Below are 26,633 nucleotides of genomic sequence, written 5' to 3'. Positions count from 1 at the left end.
TTGGGGTAACCAGGGCGTTACAGTCACAACGAGATCCATACTTGACTCGGAGTGATTCAAGGGGTATTTTGGGTATTTAGCACATTACTGGGATATTAGGTAATGGGAATAAATATTTGACTAATTGGAGTTAGTGAGATTAGGAAGGAATTCTGGGAATTTTGACTATTTTACCCCCAGGGTCGTTTTCGGGACCTCGAAGATTAGGATTTGCTTGAGGTTACTTAAGCTTGAAGTAACCTGTCAGTACGTTTTCTCTCTCTCCCATTCCATTTTTGACATCGTTAGCATTTTCGAAGGAAACAAGAGTTTTAGGACTCAGATTCAAGCGAGGATCGAGACATAGCGATTCTAGGATAGATTAGAAGCTTATTAGCCGGAGGATTTAGCGAGAAACGACATAATCAGAGGTAATTTAAGCTTTGAATTTATGAGTTTATTCTATGTTCTTGGTGTTCTTGAGTTTTACAAACTCAAGACTTGGATTATGAATTCCTATGGTGATTTTGGGTATTTGTTGTTGTTTTAATGTTGTTAAGCTATTGGGTGAATTGTTTGGGGGATTAAAATATTTATTTGAGGGGCTAGAGACCCGTTGGGGTCAAATTTGGAGTTTTGAAGCTCGAAGAACACGAGTTGAGAGCCCAGAATTCTGGTTTGGGTGCTGTAGCGCTACAATGCTGGGTGCTCAGTTTGGGGGATGATGTTCTGCTTGTAGTGCTATAGCGCCCAATAGGTAGCATTATACGCTACACAGTCTTCAGATCTTGGTTTTTTGGTACTTTTTAGGGTTTTTACCCGAGGGCTCGGGGGATGATTTCACCACCCCGTTTGGTGGGATTGGAGGTCCTGAGAGCAAGGGATTGGTACCGGGATTGGGTTTTGGAACTTAAACTATTGAAACACCGTTTATGGTTGTGACTAGGTTATGGCTAGTGGCTTGGAAACAAAATCGTGCTCGAGGGTTGTTCGTTGGTAACTTGTGCTTGGACCAAAGGTAAGAAAACTGCACCCAGTATATGATGCATGTGATTCATAAGATACATGTGATTAGGGCATAGCATGAATGTTGAATATGAAATTGATTAGAGCTTGAGTCTATGTAAATGTGCATGATCATAATTATTCTAGTGAATGTTGAGTAAGCATGTTGAATGCCCTGTATTTGGATATTTGACATATGATCTATGCCTGGTTGCATTGCTTACTTGTGAGTGGAACTGACTTCATAGTCAGAATCGGCAAAGGTGTTAGTATTGACTATGAAGTTGTGACTCATTAGTCAAGTTCGGCAGTAATACTGAGCACTAGTCATATGGAATTGACCTATGAGTCAAGAACGGCATAAACGTAATATACACAGGGCCAAAAAGATTAGATCTAATCGACATAAGCATTATCAGCATAAGCATGAAATGCTTGATCGACCCTAAGTCTGATGAAAACTAAAAGTGCTTGTCTAGTCTAAAGGATAGTTACTTAGAGCCAGAGCCAAAAGGCTCAGGTGACCGTAATGTCACATGGCTGAGGGTGCGAAGCCCAAGTTCGTGACTCAACAGTCACTTATCTGGTTAGGGTGTGGAACCCAAGTTCCTGACTCCATAGTCACTTATCTGAATAGGCTGCAAGCCCTAACATGATTACTAGAATCATTATTGATATTCACTTAGGATTGACTTGATAGTCATCCATACAGGAGGGCAGAGCCCACAATCACTTATTTGGACTTGCTTGCATGCATGAAAAGGCTATTATTGCTAAGCATGCTTATTATGATTCAGTGACATGTTATTACCTATTCATGAGCATATTGAGTTTCCTTGCTGAGCTTCGTGTAGAGTCCAAGAACTTTACTTAGCTAAGATAGATAGTAGTATGATAGTATTTATAGCATTATCTTTGTTACTTTGGATTTTTGGTTCAGACCGAGAGTTATTTGGACACTCATAGTAGTACTTATAGATTTTCTAAGTTTAACCTATAGTTTAAGAATATTAAGTATAACCTAAGGTTTGATTAATGTGACTGATATTAAGGATTATATTATTATATTATAAGGTTTAGACATCAACCAATAGGATTTTAAGCACATGTTTTGAATGGTAATTAAGGATTAAGTATTTTTGAGGATTAAATTAAATAAGGGTAAAGTTTGAATGTTATAGGGTCAGTCAGCAGCTTTGAGTACGTTGAGGGCTTAGTCAAGGCTGTTTACTCCATTCAAACTTAGCTAAAAATGTGTAAATTCGTGTTTAAATATTCAGCGTATGCCGATATATCGCAGCTATAGGGGGCGATATATCGCAGCACGTAGATACGGAAAACACGAATCGATGCACGGTCGCCTCGGGAACAAAGGTCCAGGCGATATATCGCCTATAGGGGGCGATATATCGCCTCCACCAGCATGAATTCAAATACTTTTGAATTCTTTTCCCTTCAGCCATTCAAACTCCTTCAACAGTCCAGCATCTTGTGAACGAGTCTTCAGCCTCTGCTGAACGATTATTCAAATGATTTTCACCTAAAAAGCCATTATTTTTATTCAAGTAAAATCAAGATATTTTCATTCCCAAACTCTATAAATAGGACCTAGTACCCAGCCATTATTCACCATTTGCTCTAAGTTCAGAGGCTGCTAGTGTTAAGTGAGTGTGAGAGTGTAAACACTTGGTTTGGGGAAAAACTATAAGCTTAAACATCATAAGCTTATCAAACACTTTGGGAAGTGAGTTCTATAGTATTTCGGTGAAGGTTAGATTGATCTTGCAATCTTTGAGGTAAACCCAAAACTCTAGTTCCTTTCTGTATTTTATGTTATTTCCTTTCTCAAAACCTTCTACTCAGTCCCCTAACCTTATTCTTATTTTGGTTAGGGAATCCAAGCTTTTAAGCATATAAGTCGGTAAGTATGTTTTCTATGGTTTAGTCTTTCCATCTCTTTCATTTCATCTCCTTTCTTTAGACTTACTCTTTCTTATGGTTTTAGGAGTGTTCCAACAATCCCAACTCAGTCCATAATCTCGGTAACTTTGGTAAGGAAAATAGGCTAGAATCAATATGTTATATGTTTATGTTATCTTATGTTTTATGTTATCAAATGTATTATGATATGTATATGTGTATGTTTGTAGGCTTGGGCATATGACCCATATGACTAACAAGACCCCAAATGGGTTATGGGCATATGACCTACTTAGCTAGTAGGACCCCATTAATCCCATGGGCATATGACTTGTTTAGTCTATGGGACCCCAAGTAATAATGGCCATTATAATAAGTGAATTATGTGTTATGATATGTCTTTACGTTATTATGAAATTATGTTTATGTTTATGACTATGTGTTAGATTTTCCTTGCTGGGCATTAGGCTCACTCCTTTCTGTTTATGTGCAGGAAATAAGCTTTAGAGGCGGTAAGATTCGTGACGCTTGGAGGATGTGTATCGATGGTGAATGGAGTCAAGGGGCCGAGCGTTATTCGATTCGAGGATGTAGTCTTGTTTATGCTTTTATGGTTTTAAATGTATTTTCCGCATTTTCTATGTAACTCTTTTTAGTTTTTAAGTTATTTTTGTTTTAAAGACAATGGGTACCCATATCCTACTTATTATTTATGAAAGTAACCTTTGTTTCTACAATTTTATAATAAATTGTGGTATTTTCGCAAATATATGTTTTAGTAAGAATATGTATGTATAGTTCGATAATGGTCCAAGAGTCTAGATTAGTGGGTCGTTACACTTCGGCTCACGGGTGCTATGTGGTGCATGTAAAGGCAAAAGAAAGCTGGACCATCCTTGAGTTGGAGAGCTTAGGTGACGATGTGTACATATGCAGCTGCTCGACCACCACGGCCGATGGTTTAAAGAGGAACTAGGGCTAAACCCTATTCTGCCGCTTAGGTCGGCTGGTTGTAAATCTTTTGTTGTAATTAGCCTTTAAATTATATTTTGGGATCCCAATGTATACAGTAAATGTTTTAGTGAAACGTTGTATCTTTGACCAAATTTTTTAACTTTAAATCGTTAATCATATTTTGTTTCACGATTATGGCCAAATGGCTTGGTTAGTGAGTTTATCACTGTTTAAAATACACAACGTAACGGTCCTTGGGTAGTAGGGCGTTACAAACTTGGTATCAGAGCGAGCCAAGGTTAAGGGTTCCTGTAGACAAGCTGGGCACGTACACTCGTCACTAAAGACAAGCTTCACTCAGGGTATGGTAACTATGTATGTGATTATGTGCTTAACTGCTTAAATAGAATGTAAATGTTTTACCTGTATATTGTATTAGGGAGCATGAGATTATGATAGAGACTGGCTCTTGATTATATGTTTACTTTCTCATTGAATATATTAATGTGATATTGGCATGCTGAAGTTGGAGGCATAGTATGATAGTTGGAAGAGCAGGGGTTATGATTGATGAATGAATGCCATGGGCATGTTTTTAGCACTGCAGTGGCTGTAAATGTAGTGTGGTATGATTGTTCCTGTGGGGAAGGCTTTTTAATATGTTCATCATGTTTAATTGGTCAAGTTATTGACTGCAGATTTAATCAGAGGGTATGTATCCAAGACAATCAATGAGACCTGGTGGTGGTTATACTGAGGCTGGGAATTACAGGCAGGGTTTGAGTTCTTGACCTGCCCCTCAGAATTTCCAGCAAGTGTTTACAAATATGCAATTAAGATTGCATAGGCAAGAGGAAGAGATTAGGTGCTTGAAACAGCAACAGGCTCTGTCAGGGAACATCTCTTCTTTTGCTATGCCAAGAGTGGCACCAGTATTGGCTCAACGTAGGGTTGAGAACCGGTGGGAATTTCTTTGTGGAAGATTCCAGGTGTGCTACCCTCCAGTCTTTGAGGGAGGCCTAGATCCATTCAGAGCTGAGCAATGGATGTGCATGATCAATTCCATTCTCGACAGTATGGGGGTGGTAGGTCACGATAGGGTGATCTGTGCTACATATGTATTGCAGGATGATGCACGAACATGGTGGGAAGTAGTATCCCAGACACGAGATACAGCTGTGATGGACTGGAAAGAATTTGGGCAGCTGTTTAATGAAAGATATTACTGTGATGCAGTCAAGACTGCTAAGATGAATGAGTTTCTGAATCTGGTTCATGGAAATACAACAGTAATAGAGTGTGTTAACAAATTTGATGGGTTGGCCAAGTTTGCTTTTGATATGGTACCCATAGCTTAGAAGGAAAGGTTTATCTAGGGATTGAATCCCAAGATAGCTCAGGGCATTAGAGTTGCCCCAATGCATGAAATTTCCACCTACACTCAGGTGGCAGGAAAGGTTCTTGCTATTGAGAGCACAGGAAATGAGATTGAAAGTGAGAGTGCAGGGGAGCGCGGAGCTCAGATAGTGACACCTCCATTTATTGGATCAAGCAAGAACAAGGACTGGAAAGTCTACCAAGAATGCACTTGGTGTAAGAGGCGTCATCTGGGAGAATGTCGAGCAAGGGTATGTTTCTTTTGTGGAATGGTTGGGCACCGTAAGAAAAATTGCCCAAGGCGAAGGAAGGATGAGAAAAAGGGGGCAGACAGCTCGACTCCAGCTTGAGTGTTCACTCTGATGCAATTAGAGTCAGAGACTGAGACTGAGATTGAGACTGAGGCTGGTTCCACAAGGGTGGCAGGTCAGCTTTCTAGTTTTGATTTTTTGTACTGTGCTGGCTGGTTTTGATGCCATATTGTTCTTTGCTTGTTGCATCTAGAAATACATAGACTTGTTATGCAGATTGCATGGTTATGTTGTGAATGTGATATTTTATTGGTAATTTTTAAGAGATGGATTAGGTTATTGTGGAAAGGACTCATCAGTTGGTTTGATAGGGTTGGTTATGAATGACTTCAGTATGATCCTAGATATAAATTGGTTAGCTAAGTATGGGGCAATGATAGATTGCAAGGAAATGATAGTAAGTCTTGGGTTTGAGAGTGGAAAACCCTTGTGGTAGTTGGCACTGTGCATATGACATCTGTATTTAGAGCTAGAGATCTATTGTAGGAGGATGCATAAAACTCTTAGCTAGTGTGGTGGATACCACTTAGGTTGTGCCAGTGAGACCAAGACTGACTGGATTAGTTTGTGAGTTTCTGGACGTGCTTCCAGGAGATTTGTCAGGATTACTTTCATATAAAAAGATAAAATGGTGAATACATTGGTGCTAGAGAAGGAATCAAGTTTAGGGCACTATATTGTATGACTTCAGCATAATTGTAAGAACTAAAGGCCCAGTTATTGAGTAAGATGGTATTCTCGAAGGTGGATCTTTGATCTCGTTAGTACCAGCTGAAGATCAGGGAGAATGATATGCAAATGATTGTTTTTTTTATATATATCAGATAATGGCACTAGGATTGCCAAGTTGTTTTGATGAATTAGATGGATTAAGTATTCAAAGATTATCTGAATTAGATTTGTGATCATCTTGATCGACAGTATTGTGGTATACTCTCAGTGAGAGGTTTGCCAAGGTCAAGGAACGCCTCAGAGGGCAAGAGTTTCCTTGGACGGGCAGGATATTATATGTGCTTTGGGAAAGAGTTCTGGGCCTTCTTACATATCAGAACCAGTTAGTAGGTTGTTATGACACCTTAGTGATAGGTAAAAAGGGATTGCCTATGCATCATGTTAGTTAAAGGATATGACCAGAACTAGAGTAGAGTTACCGATGGGCCAGGTGGCCAACATTATGTTTGATTTACTCTTTTAGAGAGAATCAAGGGAAAACAGTTAAGTGACCCATAGATGGGAAGAATTGAGGGGAATGTCTTAGCTGGATTAGCTAAGGATTATGCAATGTCAGATATGAATTTATTGCGGTATAGGGATCAGACTTGGGATCTGATGGACACTGAGATTAATAGGGAGATTCTGAATGAATCTTATACTACCTCTTATTCTCTTCATCTAGGCATCATGAGGATGTAACAGAATCTGAAAGCTTTATCTGGGTGGCCTGGGATGGAGAGGGACATGACAATATATGTGGCAAAGTTCTTAACCTGTTAGCAGGTCAGGATAGAGTATTAAGAACCAATAGGGTCATTACAGCCTTTGTGTATTCTTTAGAGGAAGGACATCGCGATGGGTTTTGCGGTGGGGCTGCCCAGGATAGTGGGGCGGCGTGATTTGGATTGGGTCATTATGGACCAATATTTAAGTCAGCTCACTTTGAATCAGTAAGGACGAGTAATACAGTTAATAAGTATACAGATCTCCATGTGGGAGAGGTAGTACGCCTTCATGAAATTCGAGGTCTATCTTATCAGATGAGGACTCTGCTATTACTTCCAAGTTTTGGGAAAGATTGCAGAAGGTAATGAGTATACAGTTGGAGTTTAGTACAGTTCATTATCCTCAGACTGATGGTAAATCAGAGAGAGAGTTATCTAGTTATTGAAAGGACACTTTATGAGATGTTGTACGGTAGAGAATGCATATCACCCATTCATTGGAATGAGATGGGTGAGATGTTATATTTGGATCCTGCGGTAGTTCAGGGGATCATTGAGGCTATTGGAAACGTTAGAGCTTGGATGCTCGCTTCTCAGAGTAAATGGGAAAGTTCTATTGATTTTAAATGTAGGAACATGGAGTTCCAAGTGGAAGACTGTATCTTCCTTAGAATATCACCATGGAAAAGGTGAGGAAATAAGGGCAAGTTGAGCTCTAGATTAGTAAGAACTGTTTGAATCCTGGATAGGGTTGGTCAGGTTGCCTTTGGGTTGACCTTAGTTTTGGCACTGTCGGCTGTATACAATGTATTTTATATTTCCATGTTGAGGACATGGGTTAAAAGAGACTCATGGGTTGAGTTATGAGAATCTGGAGGTAGAGTTAACTTGTGAGGAAAAGCCAGTTCAGATATTAGACAGAAAGAACAAAGCAATACCTTGGGTTAAGGTATGATACATAAACAGTGAGGTCGAGGGAGAAACCTAGGAACTGTAATCAGATATGTGGAACTGATATTCCGGGTTGTTCAGATAAATTTCGAGGACGAAATTTATGTAAGGAGGGGATAGTTGTAACGGGCCAAATTCCCTAATAAGGCTTAAGGCCTTGATTAGGGGGCCAGGATGGAAAATCTCGGAATTATATGATTATGTGATATTTATGTGTATCATTATGTGAATATGTGAGTTATATTATAATATTACTAGATATGCATGTTTAGGTGTATTAAATATGCATGAGTGATTAGGCAATTTTTATATTTTGGCCATTTTGGGTATATTTGGCATATATGTGATATATGTGTGGTGCTTCATTATTATTTGATTATGCTTGGGTTACTTGACACGAGACGATCCTAGGGAGCAAGCTAATGGGAAAGTCACAACGGGATCCATACTTGACTCGGAGTGAGTCAAGGGGTATTTTGGGTATTTAGCATATTACAGGGATATTGGGTAATGGGAATAAATATTTGATGATAAATTGAGAGTTAGTGAGATTAGGAAAAAATTCTGGGAATTTTGACTATTTTACCCCTGGGGGCATTTTTGGGACCCCGAGTATTAGGATTTGCTTAAGGCTACTTAAGCTTGAAGTAACATGTTAGAAACATAAAAAGAACATTCAGTATGTTTTCTCTCTCTTCCGTTCCATTTTTGACACCGTTAGCATTTTCAAAGGAAATAAGAGCTTTAGGACTCGGATTCAAGCGAATATCGAGGCATAGCAATTCTAGGGAAGATTAGAAGCTTATTAGCTGGAGGATTTAGCGAGAAACGACATAATCGGAGATAATTTAAGCTTTGAATTCCTGAGTTTATTCTATGTTCTTGGTGTTCTTGAGTTTTACGAACTCAAGACTTGGATTATGAGTTCCTATGGGGATTTTGGGTATTTGTTGTTGTTTTAATGTTGTTAATGTTAGATTAGCTTTATACAGGATCTTTATTTATTTTCATGTATATCTAATATTAAACAAATTAATACGAGATAGCCTAAAACATGTTTCTAAAATTGAATTTTAAGAGAAACAAAGATTAGAATACTTACAGTATACGCAGTAGAATTAAAGAGTTATTCCTTCAGTTTCTCTAACTCTTGTATCCTCTCTGTCGCAGAGTATTATCAAGAAACTGAACCAATCTTCTATTTTCTTCACAGCCTTCCAATGTATCCTTAGAATCACCTAGACTAGTGTGGGCAATTCTCAACACATGAGATAGATACAGAGAAGAAGAAGAGAAAATAATCAAAGAGGCTTAGAAAAGGACTTGTGTTTAGAGAGAATCTAAAACTATCAGAAAATCAGTGATTAAACTTATCTGTCGTCTCATAAATCTAAATTGATGACTTCTCTCTAAGCACTCCTTTTATAGACTCAATTAGGCAGTTTAATTTAATTAAAAAATCAATAAAATAATAGCCAATTTCAAGCCCTAGGTCGAAATTATCATGGGCTATAGGCCTGTGAAATTTCCCATTTGATTATAAGCCCATTGGACTTAAAAACAAGGCCTGTATTATTTTCTATTGATTTAATTAATTAAATAATTATTTAAATCATTTATCAAATTAATTATTTATAATTTGAACTTTGATTTAAACTTATTTATTAATTTAGATACCAATTTATCTTAATTAATAAATCTGCCATAATTTCTCTTTTCTTCTCAAAATTACATAACTCTGTGAAACTATCCAAAATTAACATGGTCGACTTTGATAATTCTAATTGATAATTAAATCAATTAATTGAGACTATCTAGATGATTTTATCCAAGGTACAATGGGGACCATGGGCCTATGAAATCAAGCTCCAATAAGTTATCATAAATCTAACAAATAAATTTACTAACTTATTAATTCGTTGTGACTCCACTATAGACTCGGAATTGCACTCTTGAATTCATAGAACGCTCTATAACAAATATAGATACGCTATTAATTATCCATTGTTACAACCATAATTGTCACTCAATCCTCTATAGACGGTCTACAATGAGATAGGACTAAAATACCGCTTTACCCCTCATTGTATTTTATCCTTAAAACACTTAGTTCCTTGTAAATGATATTTCAGTAAACTAATTTAATTACTGAAATGAGATCTCTATCATTTAACACCTTGAACCAAACTAAAAGGAAACCATCGTTTCACTTATTCATCAAAAGCTATAGATGTTCATATTTATGATTAACACTCCCACTCAATTATACTACCGAGTTCCCAAGATGTAAGTATGGGCTAGTCCGTAGGGTAAGCTGGTAACGAACAAGTCAAAGAACTCAAATAATACAATCAGTTAGAATACTAACCACTCAGAATTGAGATTGAATTGACCTATGGTCAACTATATGATATGACTAGAATAGATAATAACGGTATGTTTACTTATCTTATCAACTGTCAATATCGGTCCTATCCGATGTAACAAATACATCCGATCTTATCTACTTTGCTAATTGTTCTGGAAAGAACATAACACTGTAATTTGTAAGTAGATCATATCATAGATTGGCAAGTCAGTGTAAATCCTGTGCACTGACTAACACTACAAGAAAATGGGGTCTTTACCTACCAATTGTAAGTGTAGGTAAAACTAGCCTAATGGTGGGTAATGTGGTTTACCTTCCAATATTGAATTGGTAGAGATTGGTAGGTAAATGTTAGTGGGGAAAGAGTATTTACCTACACTTACTAATACTGGTAGGTAAAAGAATCAGTGGACCCCACTAAGTTATAAATCAATTGATGAGTCAGCAGATGACGTGTTTGACGACGTGGCATCCTACGTGTCTGCTGACATGGCTTCCATAGTTTTATGTGTCTGATGACGTGGTATCCTACGTGTCTGCTGACATGGTTTCCATAGTTTTATGTGTCTGATGATGTGGCATCCTACGTGTCTGCTGACATGGTTTCCATAGTTTTATGTGTCTGATGATGTGGCATCCTACGTGGCATACATCAATATCGCCACTTGGCATCTTGTGGTTGCTCCACATGTCAAACAATAATTTGTCCACGTGTCGTTTGATAATTAGTACATATGTCATCATTTGATATTGACCACGTGACATCATTTTATTAGTCTACGTGGCACGATATTATTGGGCCATGTGGGGTCATTTTATTAGTCCACATAGCATGATTTTATTGGTTTATTACAGAATTTATATTTTGGTCAAATGTAATGGTTATGTGTAGGTAAAAGATAATAACAGTTATTATAAATGTTTTATATTAGAAATAAACTAAAAAAAATCATACAATAATAAAATGTTTAATGCTAAAATTCTTTATAATGTTCAATACTAAAATAAGTCATAAAGTTATTCTTTTAAGGTTATCCCTACAAAAATAAAAAAACTTCATAAAGTTCATTCCTTAGTAAATTACTGTAAATAAACTAAGAATCATCTTGTGACTCACGAACCGAACTCAAATAAATTATTTAACATTAATAATAAAATAAACAAACATATATTATAAAATATTCATTGCTTATTAAAGATGAGTGTTAAACTAATTACATTTCATAAAAAATATCAACAAGTCTATTCTTGACTTTGAGATTATTACTAAAGAGCATTATTTTTCTCGAACTTGTGAATATCAATGATGGCTTTGTGAGGTGGACACCGACGATGGTTGGAGGTAGGGTTCGGGTTGGCAACAATGGGAAAATATAATTAATCTCAACATAATAATTATCCCCAATTTAATCATCATCAGGATTTCAGAAAATATGACTTATTATTATGGGCATTTATGACACTTGATATACCAACATATATTAAAAAACAAATATATGAGCACATCAAGTCCCATAATCACCAACATAAAATAAAATCATTTATCAACATCACAGGTAAAAAAAAAAAATCAAAGTAGCATAATAATCCAAATCAAAAAAAGAAAATATAAGTCAACATTCAAAACTACATTTAATAGGCAATATCCATCGAAAACTATAATTCATGTGATAAAACAAAGAAGTTCATATGCAGTATATATGAACATGTAAACAATGATGAAGATAATACAAACTAGATTCAAAGTTTAACATAAAAAAACTTAAAATAAAAAGTAGATGTCTCTTCTCCTTTTTAAAAAGAATAACAGATTCATATATATAATCAATGAACATAATACATAAATCAAATACCAAACACAAAATTTTCACTTTAAAAAAATCAGATTCAAAACATATTTGTATACAGAATAAAAATCTGATTCAAACACACAAAACTCGTAAACTCAAAAACTAGTTATCTCTCCAAAAACAAAGTTCACCCTACAATATCAATATCAATATCAAAGTTCACCCTACAAACCAGAAAGCAGAGCATGCTAAAAATAGAGAAACACTTGAGATTAATCCAAAACTTTAGAAATAGAAAAAGAAAGAAATATGAAAAAGCAAATATCTAAATATGAAAAACAAATATCAGAACATAAAAAAAATTAGTAAATCTTAGTACAAGAACAAAGAATCAGATTCACTAATGCAGTAAGTTTATTAAATTAATCTACATCCTAAATCTGAATATCAATATCAATAACAAAGTACAAAAAAATCTCAAAATCTGAATATAGCAACATAGTATCAATTTATTGATGATAGCATATACCTTGTTGTTCTGTCTGTCTCTGCTACAGAACCAAAAGTTACTCCAAAACAGGGAATAACAAAGACCAAACACTATATGTGATGTTCCCAAATCATCATCAGTATTTCAAAACTAATTATGACCAAATATGGGCATTTATGACATACAGAGAATGCCAATATAACTAAAAATACGGCATATCAAATGTCATAATCACTAACACATTAGCTAGTCATACTTATTATGGCTCTTCATTGACAAGAAAAAAGTGCACGTCTACACAATGTCTCAATAATATATGAACGAGAGCCACCAAAGCGCGGTAGTGGAACTTTCAAGTACGAAGCTATAAGTATAACAGTCTGCAATAGTTCAGGGATAATACAACACGTCATGGCAAGTTGGAACAACAGGTGCTAGAACTAATAAACCAACAAACCAAGGGACCCTAATGCAATGGCATTTATTAACAAGGAGACTATGATCAAACTTTGGTTATATGCAAGGAATTGATAACTTATTAGTTTGGTTCAAATATGCGATTTCCCAATCAAATGGCTAGACAGATAAACTAGTTAAAGAAAAAATAGATGATCCAACTAATCCTAAAGTGGGGGGAAAATAGTTAATATCTTTATCGAAAGTGAAGAAGAACGCACATGACCAACATATCCCAGATCACTTGAAGTCTTCTGAGCCTCTTTCTTGTCTGAGAAAAGAGACATCGTTTTAAAAGGAATCATTGTCAACTGCAGACCCAAAATTGTCAAAGATCCAGGATTCACAGGCTTAGATCCAGCAGAAAGCCCTGGTAAAAAGATTTTAAAATATCAACAGAACACAATTTTAAGTAACAAAATCAAAGAAGGCACATTTAATTATGCTAGTGGCAATAGCTAAAACACAGTTCACAGATTATACATTGAGTACTTTGGTGATTAGTGCAGTAATTGGGTTATTTACAAAACAATTTCAATATAGGGTCATTTAGTAGATTAAAAATCCAAAAGTGGGTTATTCACTCTATCCCTGCCCTTAAAATTTATGCCAAACTTCGTCTCAAAAAATTTCTCATAGCTTCGTACTACCAACTACTGATGAAATCTAAAGATGTTAAGTGAACAATTGTATTCCACAGGTATAACAGTAAAAACTTTCAAACAGAAGTCAAACTCGTATCAATTAAAACTGAACTGAAGGACATAAAACATCTAAAGTCATGCAGACCACTATAATGCATTTGACTCGACATAATTCAAAAACAACTGATAGAGGATACAAGAAAAAGAAATGAAAAGAGAGAGAGAGAGAGAGAGAGAGAGAGAGAGAAGACAAGTGAATAAGAACAGCTAAAACACCTAAAACAAGAAGACATAACACATACATAATGTTCATAGAAAGGTTCACATAACATTAACATGTACACAAATACATACATAGTCGCATAACACAACTTCTCATGACAGAGGTCAGCAAATTTGACACACAAACATCTACTAACGTAGCATCCAACTATTCACAAAAGTGCTACATAATAGAGAGGACATCCAATCACAAGGAAATAAATTATGGAATTGGTTGAGAGTGGCAAAGTATATACCTAATTTGCTACTGTTAGGAAATGATTCAAGCTCCTGGTCCTGTGTAGCTCCTGCAGAGATTTTTACAGGATAGAGCAATGCAACTTGTGACACCATATACTGCTGTCTTATTCTTAGCTTCTTTTCCACTTTTTTAAGACGAATATACCCCTTTCCTCCAGCAAGAAACTCATTTGATTCCTGTAATCGCACAGTTAGAGCTTCTAGTCCACCGGCATATATAGTGGCCTACTAATTAATTACTCAAACCAGACAAAAGGCACATAAAGAAGAAAATTCAAATCTTTTCTAAAAAAATTGCATAGAAGACTTTTATCACTAAAATAGAAAGTTAAAATACCAAGCCTGTTGAAAATCAAAATGACGGAAACAAGATAAAAATACCGTTACAAAAACTCACTCAAGGGTCTTATGAGCCTAGAAGGACAAGTGAAAGAAAATCAATGAAGAATCATGTAGAATGTAGAAACAGGGAAACCACATTGAGCCCGCATCTGAGACGAGGAAGACCACGAGCCCAGACCTTCGTTGCAAAAGTGGAAAAATCAACATGTTCTTGACCTCTTTCATAGCGTTTACCTGGTACAAAGACAGAATCCTTATTAATGTAATGGTTAATTATAACAAGAGTCAATCAGGGAAATATAACACAAATAAAGTTACAGAAGAAACATGTACACCTCCTCCAATGCTTTATTTTAGAGCTCAAGAAAAGCAAACACAAATAAATTGCTGCATAAAGAAGGGGCTGAGTCACCCAAGCAGTGAGAATGCAAAGAATGCAACTAGTTCACCACAGAGTAACTTATTGGTAGATCAGCCTTCAAGTAACAATCTTCAAGTCCATTACACAGCTTACAAGGTAAAATGCCCAAGAAAACATGATCTAGCATGAGTGTTGAAACACTGATAAACGATCATATTCGAGCTAACCAAGATGTAAACATTAAAATCCATTTCAAACTCAAAGACCGTTATCCCAACTACATGAGATTTTACTATTTTATAGATCAGTGTCATAAATTAACACACAAATAATGATGAATACAACTGCCCAATACTTTCTTTCAGTATATTAATGAATCAACTAAAATATATTTTCTTTGTCAACATTCACTAGTGTCTTTTCTCTGTATGTCAATTACAGAACTAGTTCTAGTTCCAGACATTCAAATATTAGAAATAATAACAGTTATATGCAAAACCAAATATGCCGTAACGTCATACGTTAGTTGTACTTAGAGATAAGGAGAGCATACATACCTATATTGACTACAAACAAGGAACGAGTGGCACATGATTTATGGTTTTCACAATGATACATTTTTGCACCTCTTCCCCGTGCCCTTCGTCAAACAAGAGGCTCGGGGTAGTCGGAATCTCGCCGGAAAGTGCAAGGGGCGGACGACTTCGGACCGTTGGTTGACAGCCTTGGGTAGCGCGTACGGTGGTGAGCTCGCGGGGGTCGACGTTTCGAGGGCCGACGGTTCGATTGGGCTGGCGCGTGTACGGCTCCGACGATGGGACGATGGGCGTTCGGGCCTGGCAGAAGCAACACAGTAGTGAGAGAGAGAGAAAGAGGGTTTCGAGGAAGATAGAGGGAAAAGAGGGAAAGAGATGTTTCAGATTTTTTTTATCCAAAAATTTTCTTATTTATTGAGAGACAAGTGTTAGGGTTTAGGTTTATAAGTATATATTTATATTTAATAATAAATTTATTTATGTTTTTATTATATTTTATGTATTGATAAAATGAAGTGTAAATTATAAAATAAGTATGGTTAGACACTAGGATAATGTTGTAGACACATCAGCATTAATTTTAATAAAATTTTAAAAATTAAAATAAAATTAGAGGGAAAAATGAGCTTCAAAAGCTTAATTTTTTCCCTCCAATATATAGGTAGGTAAAAATCTTTACCTACCAATTTTATTGGTAGCGAAAAACATATTTGAAATAGTTTATATATTGTATAATATTTACCTACGCATGGTTCGTACCATTAAATATTGGTAGGTAAAAGTCACCTTTACCTACAAATAAATATAAGTAGGTAAGGAATTGGTAGGCAAATGTCGTACACATCATATTATTTACTCCACATAAGCTTCCAAATAAGCATTTATAATAATAAAATAATATAATGAAAATAAAAAATGGGGGAAAAATTGAGCGAGAATGGTTAAAAAATTTCCCTCCATAATATACGTAGGTAAAGATCATTACCTACTGATATTATTGGTAGGTAAAGCTATGTTCCGAAATATAATATAATGGACTAGCATTTACCTACTAATATTATCTACCAATAAATATTAGTAGGCAAAACATTACTTTCCCTACCAATATATATTGGTAGGTAAATATCAGATTTCTTGTAGGGTAATCTTAGGACTAACTTATTTTGAACATATAATCATATTTATAGTCCACTGTGATTGCGTCGCTATAAATAAGATTAGCTATATGCTCGGGATTTAATAGAAGTTTATATTAAACAAATAATCATGAAAATAGAACATGTGAGCAAAGTGATTAACCAAGTCAAAAAATGATTTCTATTCTTTTATTGATAATAAAATGAGATTACAAAGAATTTGAGTTTTAATTAGGGCATAAAACCCCAATAGTTAAACTATTGGGTGAACTGTTTGGGCGATTAAAATATTGATTTGAAGGGCTAGGGACACGTTGGGGTCAGATTTGGAGCTTTGAAGCTCGAAGAACACAAGTTGAGAACCCATAATTTTGGTTTGGGAGTTGTAACGCTAGGTTGGTAGCGCTACAACGCTGGGTGCTCAGTTTGGGGGATGATGTTCTGCCTGTAGCGCTGTAGCTCCCAATAGTTAGCGTTGTAGCACTACACAATCTTCAGATCTTGGTTTTTTGGTACTTTTTAGGGTTTTGACCCGAGGGCTCGGGGGATGATTCCACCACACTGTTTGGTGGGATTGGAGGTACTGAGAGCGCGGGATTGGTCCCGGGATTAGGTTTTGGAACTTGAACTCATTGAAACACCTTTTATGGTTGTGACTAGGTTATCGCTTGGGGCTTGGAAATAGGATCGTGCTCGAGGGTTGTTCATTGGTAACCTATGCTTGGACAAAAGGTAAGAAAATTTCACCCAGTATGTGATGCATAAGATACATGTGATTAGGGCATGGCATGAATGTTGAATATAAGATTGATCAGAGCTTGAGTCTCTGCAAATGTGCATGATCATAATTATGCTAGTGAATGTTGAGTAAGCATATTGAATGCCTTGTATTTGGATATTTGACATATGATATATACCTGGTTGCATTGCTTACTTGTGAGTGGAAGTGACTTCATAGTCAGAATTAGCAATGGTGTTAGTATTGACTGTGAAGTTGTGACTCATTGGTCAAGTTCGGCAGTAGTACTAAGCACTAGTCGTATGGAATTGACCTATGAGTCAAGAGTGGCATAAGCGTAATATACGCAAGGCTGAAAAAATTAGATCTAATTGACATAAGCATTATCAGCATAAGCATGAAATGATTGACCGACCCTAAGTTCGATGAAAACTAAAAGCGCTTGTCTAGTCTAAAGGCTAGTTACTTAGAGCCAGAGCCAAAAGGCTCAGGTGACCGTAATGTCACATGGCTGAGGGTGCGGAGCCCAAGTTCGTGACTCCATAGTCACTTATCTAGTTAGGGTGTGGAACCTAAGTTTGTGACACCACAGTCACTTATCTGGTTAGGGTGTGGAACCCAAGTCCGTGACTCCATAGTCACTTATCTGAATGAGCTGCAAGCCCCAGCATGATTACCAGAATTATTATTGATATTCACTTAGGATTGCCTTGATAGTCATCCATACAGGAGGGCAGGGCCCACAATCACTTATTTTGACTTGCTTGCATGCATGAATAGAGCTATTATTGCTAGACATGCTTATTATGATTCAATGACATGTTATTACCTATTCATGAGCATATTGAGTTTTCTAGCTGAGCTTTAGCTCACGGGTGCTATGTGGTGCAGGTAAAGGAAAAAGATAGATGGACCATCCTTGAGTTGGAGAGCTTAGGTGACGATGTGTACATATGCGGCTGCTCGACCCCCACAGCTGAGAGTTTAAAGAGAAACTAGGGTTAAACCCTATTTTGCCTCTTAGGTCGGTTGGTTGTAAATCTTTTGTTGTAATTAACCTTTAAATTATATTTTGGGATCCCAATGTATACAATAAACGTTTTAGTGAAACGTTGTATCTTTGATAAAAAAATTTAACCCTAAATCGTTAATCATACTTAGTTTCACGATTATGGCCAAATGGCTCGGTTAGCGAGTTTATCACTATTTAAAATGCATAACGTAATGGTCCCTGGGTAGTAGGGCTTTACAGGGTGTCAGTTCCATACCAACAGTAATCAAATCCAGATTGTGCTTGAAAATGGAGGGACGATGCCTCACATCTCTTGTCACTTTCCCATGCATAGTCGTACCCCCATTTTCTTGCTCAAAGGATGCTACAGTACAGCGAGCATTCTAAAGAACAGTTTACTTAGTCCATTTATAAGGTTTTTAGGGGATGGCCGTGCAACCATCATAATGTAATCATTCCATTTTACCTGTAATCTGAGATTTTTGCAAAAGGAAATCTATTTAACCTTACTGCCTATTATAAATAAGGCAGTGTGAATTATTTGTAAACACACAACCATTGAGCAAGCTAAAACATTGCCAACTCTTAGCAATACAATGACTCTTGGATTTTAATCTCAAAGTGTGTTTAAACCTTGCAAATCCTGAATAATACAATGACTCGTGAATTATGCTTCTTTAACAATTAAACCACGTAAGAACCATTTGTTTCATTCACCTTCTTCTAAATGATCACTGTAATAAGTAAGTATAAATTAGTAACTTTATATATGTATAACAAAAAAAGGGTAAAATCTTAATTAAATTAGTTTTATAAATAAATATAATTGATCATATTTCTAATCAGGGTATATTTTAAGTTTTATTAATTATTTCTATTAATAACAACCTTTGGAAAAATAATGACTGATTATGCCACTAGGTTATAATAGGACTCTTTACCATCATTGTTTCCATCTACTATTATCTAAACATAATTAAGTTATTAATGACTGAACCAATATATAAAAGATCTTAATTGTTAGACACGATACAATTTATGATTAAAAATAATTAAAAAAAACGTATAAAAATATCTTTAGTTAGGACTAAAAATGATATTTAGTAACAAAAAATTTGTATTTAACAATAGTGACTTTTTTGTATTAGTAGGATCTCCTGATTTAATAACGTAAATTTATTGGTTATAAGAAAAAAAATCACATATGGCCACTGGCAGACTTTATTTTTTAAAATGGTATATGTTACGACAGAATCTTAGATTGAGTGACGTATTTTTTAAAACGGTATAAACAGTATAAGTTACGACAAAATCTTAGATTGAGTGACGTATTTTTTAAAACGGTATATGTTGAGACAAAATTTTAGATTGAGTAATGCAACTCTAAAATTATAAAAATACAAAAATTTCCAAATTTGGAAAGTTAGAAATGAAATTATATAACAAGTAATCGTATTCGCACCAATAATAAAAATGAGAAGAAAAAAAAGACTAAAGGATCACAAATATTATAAAATATAAAAAATTAGAAATATAATTTTCAAAGACCAATGAAAATTCAATAATATACATGGGCAAAGAAAAAAAATCAATAAAAGTTAAGCTGAAGAAAATAATTAATCTTTTGTAAATGTGTGGAAATCTTTTAATTAACTTTCTAACTCGCCGTGGAAATCTCACTCAACTAGCTTTTTAAAAACTTTACCTAAAATAATTAATCTTTTGTAAATGTGGAAATTTGCTTAATCGATCCTTGAGGTGATGAGGTGCTCAATGATCATATTATAATTCATGGTTGTGAGATAACTAAAATAAGACATTTACGTACATTCTAGTGAATTAATTGCGCGTTTATATATCTGTGATTTTTTTTTTCTCTAAAAAACCTCTGATGCACTTACATATTTCATGATGTGAATAAATAATTAATGGTAAAAACTTGTTTTTTTTTTTAAGAAAAACAAAGTAGTATCTCAAAGTTAAATAATTTTTCAGAAAAAGTGTATAAATCTATGATTAATTGTCTTTAGCCAATTATATTGCACATATATATAGCAATTTAATAATGGGGATTTCATAAATAAAGTAAGTAATAATGAGAAAATCTCATTATATGTCAAAAATTTAAACAAAAGTAAAATAGAAGATTTGCATATACATTGAAAAGAAAAAGAAAATAAAAAAGAGCATTATTAATTACCTAATAAACTAATCAACTTTCTCTCGTTGAAAACCACCATGGCATTTTAATTTGTAGCCTGTATATCCGAAACCAGAAATGGCTATAACAAGATTGGTGTGCGGGCTCGTGTCAGAGAGTCATATCCACTCCACCAACACTTGTATCCTCAAACCATACATAAATATATGTATATATACTTCCATTTGTCTCATTATCTTAGTCAAATTAGAGCCTAAGAAACACCGATACATATCGTTAAAGTGATGATGATATAATGTTATATATATATATGTATATCAACAATATCATGATGATCAAAGTAAACTAAAGTATGAGTCGTTATGGTTTAGGTATATAAGATTCCCCATAGAGCTATATCTAGCCCAGGCCATATGTGACGTCCGTTGTTGTATCTACATAATCTTGCCGAGCGTCAGTGTTTGAGGGTTTTTTCACCTTACACTAAGCTTATCACTCTCACAACTAGACAAAAACGCTCTAAGACCCTTTTCTTCTCTCTACATATATATATATATATATATATATATAAAGAAGAGTTGATCATCATTTCTGAGCCCCATCAGGACTACTTGATCAAAAGCTTTTTCTCTTCAACAATTAATGTCAGGCGTTTCTGAGAGTAATGTTATTAGGGTTAATTATGATGATCAAGATCATCGTGATGAGATAGTAGTGGATTATCTGCCATGTGATGATGATCATGGGGTTATGATGATGGAAAATGAGAGACGACTATGTACGCGCAACTCCTCCAGAAATAATAATGCAGCTGCTCGTACCCCGCGTGTGCCAATCGTCGCCCCACCATCGCCTCCTCCCAGGGTAAGGATTCCATCATTCAATTTTTTTTTTATTATTTCTGTGAAATTTTTTATATATATTTATGAATATTTTATGAAGAGATCAGATGGGCCATTTTGTCCAGACCAAGAGAATTCCTCTTATTATGTTTTTTACAGTTTTTTTTTTGGATGATAATAAGAATGGAAAAGTGTCCGTTTTGTTTTCTTGTAAGAACCAATTTTGCTAATTCATAGAAGAAATTACATTTTATATAGATTTTTTAATAAAATTTGCAAAAGTATGGTTATTTTTTTAAAAAAAGTTATTTTATGGTTTTTTCTAAAAAAAAAACATAACTTTTATGGATTTAGTTTCCCATATTTTTTTTTATAAAAGTTAGTTTATATCATAATTTTACTCTTAATCAAATTTTTAATATTTAGTTAGTTAACAATTATGTTTCTTATATTTTGATTTTTTCCTTAATAAATTTTTTCATACAAATTAAGAAAACTATAATCATCATACTTTTTGCAAAGTAATGACATAAAATCTATATTTATGAAAAATCTTCTTATTTGTGGGTTAAACAGTGTTTACTTTGCCCCTGTTTTGTCGTAATTTTGAATTTTTTTTAGAATAAAAAAATTATTTAGATAAATTTTCAAAAATATTTTTACGTACTTGGAAATTAACTTTTCTTAAGAAATAATTATAGCACTCTCGAGATAAGTCTTGATCTAGAGATTAATGAATTTTATATTTTAAATACAACAATATTTTTATTTTAAAAATATTTTAAACTAAATTATATTAAAATTTATTAAAAATAATTTATTTGTGTAGGATTTTTTTTTCAAAAGTTAATGACTAGAAAATAATTTTGTATTTTTTTCAAAATACAGCTCATGAATTTTAAAATTAAATTTTTTTTCTTAGGAAAATAAATTTATTAAAAAAATATATGTAAAGCAATAATAAAAGTCAAATTGAATAAAAAAGAGATGGTGGTGGTGATAGATAAAGTAATAAAAAAACGATGTGTTGTGGTCTTAGCTTAACATAAGTGATTACATGGACACTATTTCACACCTTAATTAAAGTGTTTAAGGTGTTTAACATCACATGTGGTGATACTTCATAACTAGTTAACGATATTCCATAATACTTATGAAATTTAAATATGTAGGATCCAATATTAAATTACATCAATAGTGATACAACACCTCCTTGTAGTGTTATTGGACACCACTAATACCGGTGCCCCTTAACAATTCTCTTCCATACCTCTTCTTTCATAGTCTCACATTGAAGAAGTCACGGTTTCAATCCCTCTCCCACTCCTTTGTAATTAAATATATATACATATATATACATTTATATAAAAAGTGTGTTTTAACGGTTTTTTTAATTTTAACAGAATATTTTAAATATTTAACATAATTTGTCTTTAAAAAAATTTAAAATAGATATTTATTAATTATATTAATATAAATTTAAATATTATAAAATATCATTATATTATAATAATATTTAATATAAGACTACATATTTAATAATTATATTAATATCAATTTAAATGTTATAAAATATCATTATTATAATAATATATAATACAAGACTAGATAATTATATTAATATTATAATAATAATTATAAATTCAAATTCATATTTATAATATTATAATAATTATATTAATATAAATTCAAATGTTATAAAATATTATTATAATAATAATATTTAATCCAAAATTTTTACTAATAATATTAATATGAATTCAAATATTATAATAATATTTAATACAAGATTAGGTATTTAATATTTATATTAATTTAAATTTAAATATTATAATAATAAAATATAATACATAATCTTAATTTTTATTAAAAGAATTATCATTTATATTTAAAAAGAAAACATGTTATTTTTTTATTTGATCTAACTTATATAAATATATATTGAATAAAAATAAATATTATATATAGATGTCATGTATATATAAATATTATAACTGTGTAACTACATAAAAAATTAAGATAACATTTATGAATAAACAAATTTATTCTCCAATTATTAAGGTGTAATTTAAATAATATCATGAATATTTTGTACCTTAAATATGATAGTTTATGATCTAAAAGATTATCGTACTATATATATTTTAAAAAATCATAAACAATATTTTGGTTTAATTTTTATTTTAATATGTTTATGTCATTCTTTTATGTATAATATTGTTTATTTATTTGAAATTTACATGATACTCATACATATTTAATAAATTCTATAAATAAAATTAAGCAAACATGCATTGCATTAATAGTGATATGAAATAAATTAAAATTATGTGACTGAAATTAATAATGATAAAAGAAAAAGTGATATTATATATAATAAAAGAAAAAGGAATGCAGGGATAGTAAGATAAACTGATAAAATGATGAAAGGAAAAGAATTCGACTTTTTTTTAATCTTAGACAGAAAGTTAAATTGATTTAGATGTCAAAAATCTCTTGTTCTCATAAAATAATTGTATATTTTCAACAAACAAAAAAAATACGATTTTAGTATCATATCTAACAAGCTCTATTGTTTTAAAACTCTTTCAAAATAATACCTACTACGAATCTGGCATTAATATGTTAATTTGTTGATAATGAAAGTAATATATCCACGTATATGGCCTGTTGATTTCGTGCCCAATTTAGTTCTTAATTAAGTTTTGTTTTAAACTGTTCTTATATAAGTTATGTTTTTTTGACAAATGTTCTTCAACTATGTTAATTAAATAATAATAGCAATCACAAAGTCATCATCATATGTTTTATTATTATATGCCCCGTTACAAATTGTCGTATATTTATATATATAACTAAGTTATAGTGGTGCTTCTCACCTATATGAAAAAAAAAAACTTGTTTGATTTTCTTGTGTGATGAGTATATATTATACTATAGAGATGGATAATATATATATTTCACAGGTTATCAATCAATTGACGATGAGGTTTTTATTTGAGAAGCAACTCCAAAACAGCGATGTCAGTGCTGCTGGGCGCATTGTAATACCTAAGGTATATATCTATATATAAATAACTTAATAAAATTATTCATTATGTCACTAATCTAGCTTGGGAAATATCACATATTATATTATGCATACTAATACCCTTTAGTTATTATATATACCTCAACTATCTATCTTCAAAATATGTCATTTTGTAATTATTAGATCTAATTGCCCCTCCCATAACATCTCTCATCTCTCTCTCTCTCTCTCAAAATCTCTCCACCCCTCTCTCATTCTCTTCCAAGATGGCACCACCACAACCCCTTCCTCAAGGCGGCAGAACACCACCACTCCACACTTGTAACGCCTCACGTCACTATGGTTGCTTCTTGGAATGACGACTGGCCCTGCAAACCAACACGAGTCTTTCTAGCGTACTTTGTCCTCACTCGCACGCTTCCTAAGAAAACTTAACAGGAGGTCACCCATCACGAGACTACTCCAGGTCAAGCATGCTTAACTTTGGAGTTCTCAAGTGATGAGCTGCTGAAAAGAAGATGCAACTTGTTGGAATAGGTAGTACCCATCAATCCATTTAAGTCATCTTCAATTGTGTAATCTCATACCTACACAATCTTAGAATCATCACACTTGACATTCCCTAAGCGAAGTGGGATTGCACAGCTTTTACCCGGTCTTTCCCCTGCAAATCACGGGACTCTGACTGTCACAACGCTGCCACCACCATTAGCATCGTCCTTGATCCATTGACGCTGCCAATCCACCATTGATGCCACCACCTCCACCACCATTGAAGCACTCCATCCAAGCTCTCTCTTCATTTTTTTTTTAAATTTTAATGATGAAAAATATAATCCAAAACATAAACTCAATAAAAGAATGACTTAATGTAACGCCCTGGTTACCCCAGAACAGTTACGGTGAACAGTGAACCGGAAATTTGACTCGCTACCCGAGTCCTTTGGTTAAAAACGTGATCTAAGTACGGTTATCAGGTTAAGGTGAAAACCAATAAAAAGGAAAGGGTACATTTCATTAAGTAAATAAACTGCTCATGAGCCTTTCAAAATGTTTACAAGTAGATTGTAATACAAAAGAGTCGCTACAGTTTCAAATTTACAGTCCCCGCCGGCCTAAGCGGCAAAATTAGGGTAAACCCCTAGTCCCTCTGAGAACTCCTTGACCGTGGCGGTCAAGCGGCCCTGTATGTACATCACATCGCCCAAGCTCTCCACTCAGGGTTGGCTAAGCTTTTCCTTCCCTTTACCTGCACCACATAGCACCCATGAGCCAAGGCCCAGCAAGAAAACACAATAAAGCATGATATAATATCAACGACGTTCATAATAACCATTCAGGACTATCAGTCCAACATATAGGTGACAATAACCAAAAGTCACAATAATGAGCATCGCTCCCTCTAGCCTTGTGACGATAGGGTCACCAGGGCTTAACTAATAAATGATTCATTCATAAACTTGTTTAGGACAGGTGTATGGTGATTAGTCACCAACATAACCTTCCTCACGACTCTAGAGTCGAAACTATGGACAACGTCCCTTAGCCATGTGACAAACGGTCACCGGAGTCATATACCTTGGCTATAAACATCTGTTCGTAGACCAGGCAAGCGCTTATAATTTCCTCGACCCTAGGGTCGGTCTGGCATTAATGCTATAGAGTCATTCAATGCATGATTCTCGACTTTAGAGTCGGTCCCTGACTAGTCAGTGTCTCAAACAGGTAATCAGCGTTCAATAGCATTTAATATGTAATCCATGTCCACATATATCAACCAACATGCCTCCAATATTAAACCATGCATGTCATATACCTATACAGGGTGCAACTGTATTCATACACCGTTTTCTTACCTCTAGTTCGAGTGAGAATTATTATATGAACGACCCCTGAGAACGATCAACCTTTAAATTCCTCGACGGTCACCTGGTCATAACCAAATTATAGAATCCATCAATAAAAATGATAACTGAGGGTTCCCAAACCAAATCCCAGCCCCCGAGACATCGAATACTACCCAACCGGGTACTAGGTCCAACCCCGAGGCCTATGGTTTGAATCCCCGAGCTAAAAACCATATTTTAGCAAAATTGGCCTTAAGGGCCGCGGCCCCCCTCTGCTGCGCCGCGGCGCGCCCTCAAACAGAGAGGGCTCCCTGCCTGCCAAACGCCAAGGGCCGCGGCGCACCCCTGCTGCACCACGGCGCCAGCCCAGATCAGCAACATGGTCACGCACGAACCATATTTTTCCCCTGTGCGATTCCC

At 34.3% G+C, this 26,633-nt stretch overlaps 1 protein-coding gene across 1 annotated transcript; it reads right to left on the bottom strand.

Annotated features, from left to right (window-relative positions):
• Nucleotides 1-13,192: 13,192 nt before the first annotated feature.
• On the bottom strand, nucleotides 13,193-15,527 carry LOC133823827 (vacuolar protein sorting 38-like). Its single transcript, XM_062256674.1, has 4 exons — nucleotides 15,467-15,527; nucleotides 14,727-14,782; nucleotides 14,203-14,431; nucleotides 13,193-13,410 (listed from the first exon to the last, which is right to left on the bottom strand). Exons 1-4 carry the CDS (start codon nucleotides 15,525-15,527, stop codon nucleotides 13,208-13,210), a joined length of 549 nt encoding a protein of 182 aa, XP_062112658.1. The 3' UTR covers nucleotides 13,193-13,207.
• Between the last annotated feature and the right edge of the window lie 11,106 nt (nucleotides 15,528-26,633).

This window comes from Humulus lupulus, chromosome 3, assembly GCF_963169125.1.
Source record: "Humulus lupulus chromosome 3, drHumLupu1.1, whole genome shotgun sequence".
Classification (NCBI taxonomy): domain Eukaryota; kingdom Viridiplantae; phylum Streptophyta; class Magnoliopsida; order Rosales; family Cannabaceae; genus Humulus; species Humulus lupulus.
This window is presented reverse-complemented; position numbering and strand designations above follow the sequence as displayed.

Excerpts from the sequence above, each read along its gene's own strand:
- LOC133823827 (XM_062256674.1), bottom strand. The coding sequence starts at position 15,527 with ATGTATCATTGTGAAAACCATAAATCATGTGCCACTCGTTCCTTGTTT. Across the intron at positions 14,432-14,726 it reads TTTCCACTTTTGCAACGAAG|GCCACTATATATGCCGGTGG; the intron begins GTCTGGGCTCGT and ends ATTAATTAGTAG. Across the intron at positions 13,411-14,202 it reads TCCTAACAGTAGCAAATTAG|GGCTTTCTGCTGGATCTAAG; the intron begins GTATATACTTTG and ends TCTTTTTACCAG.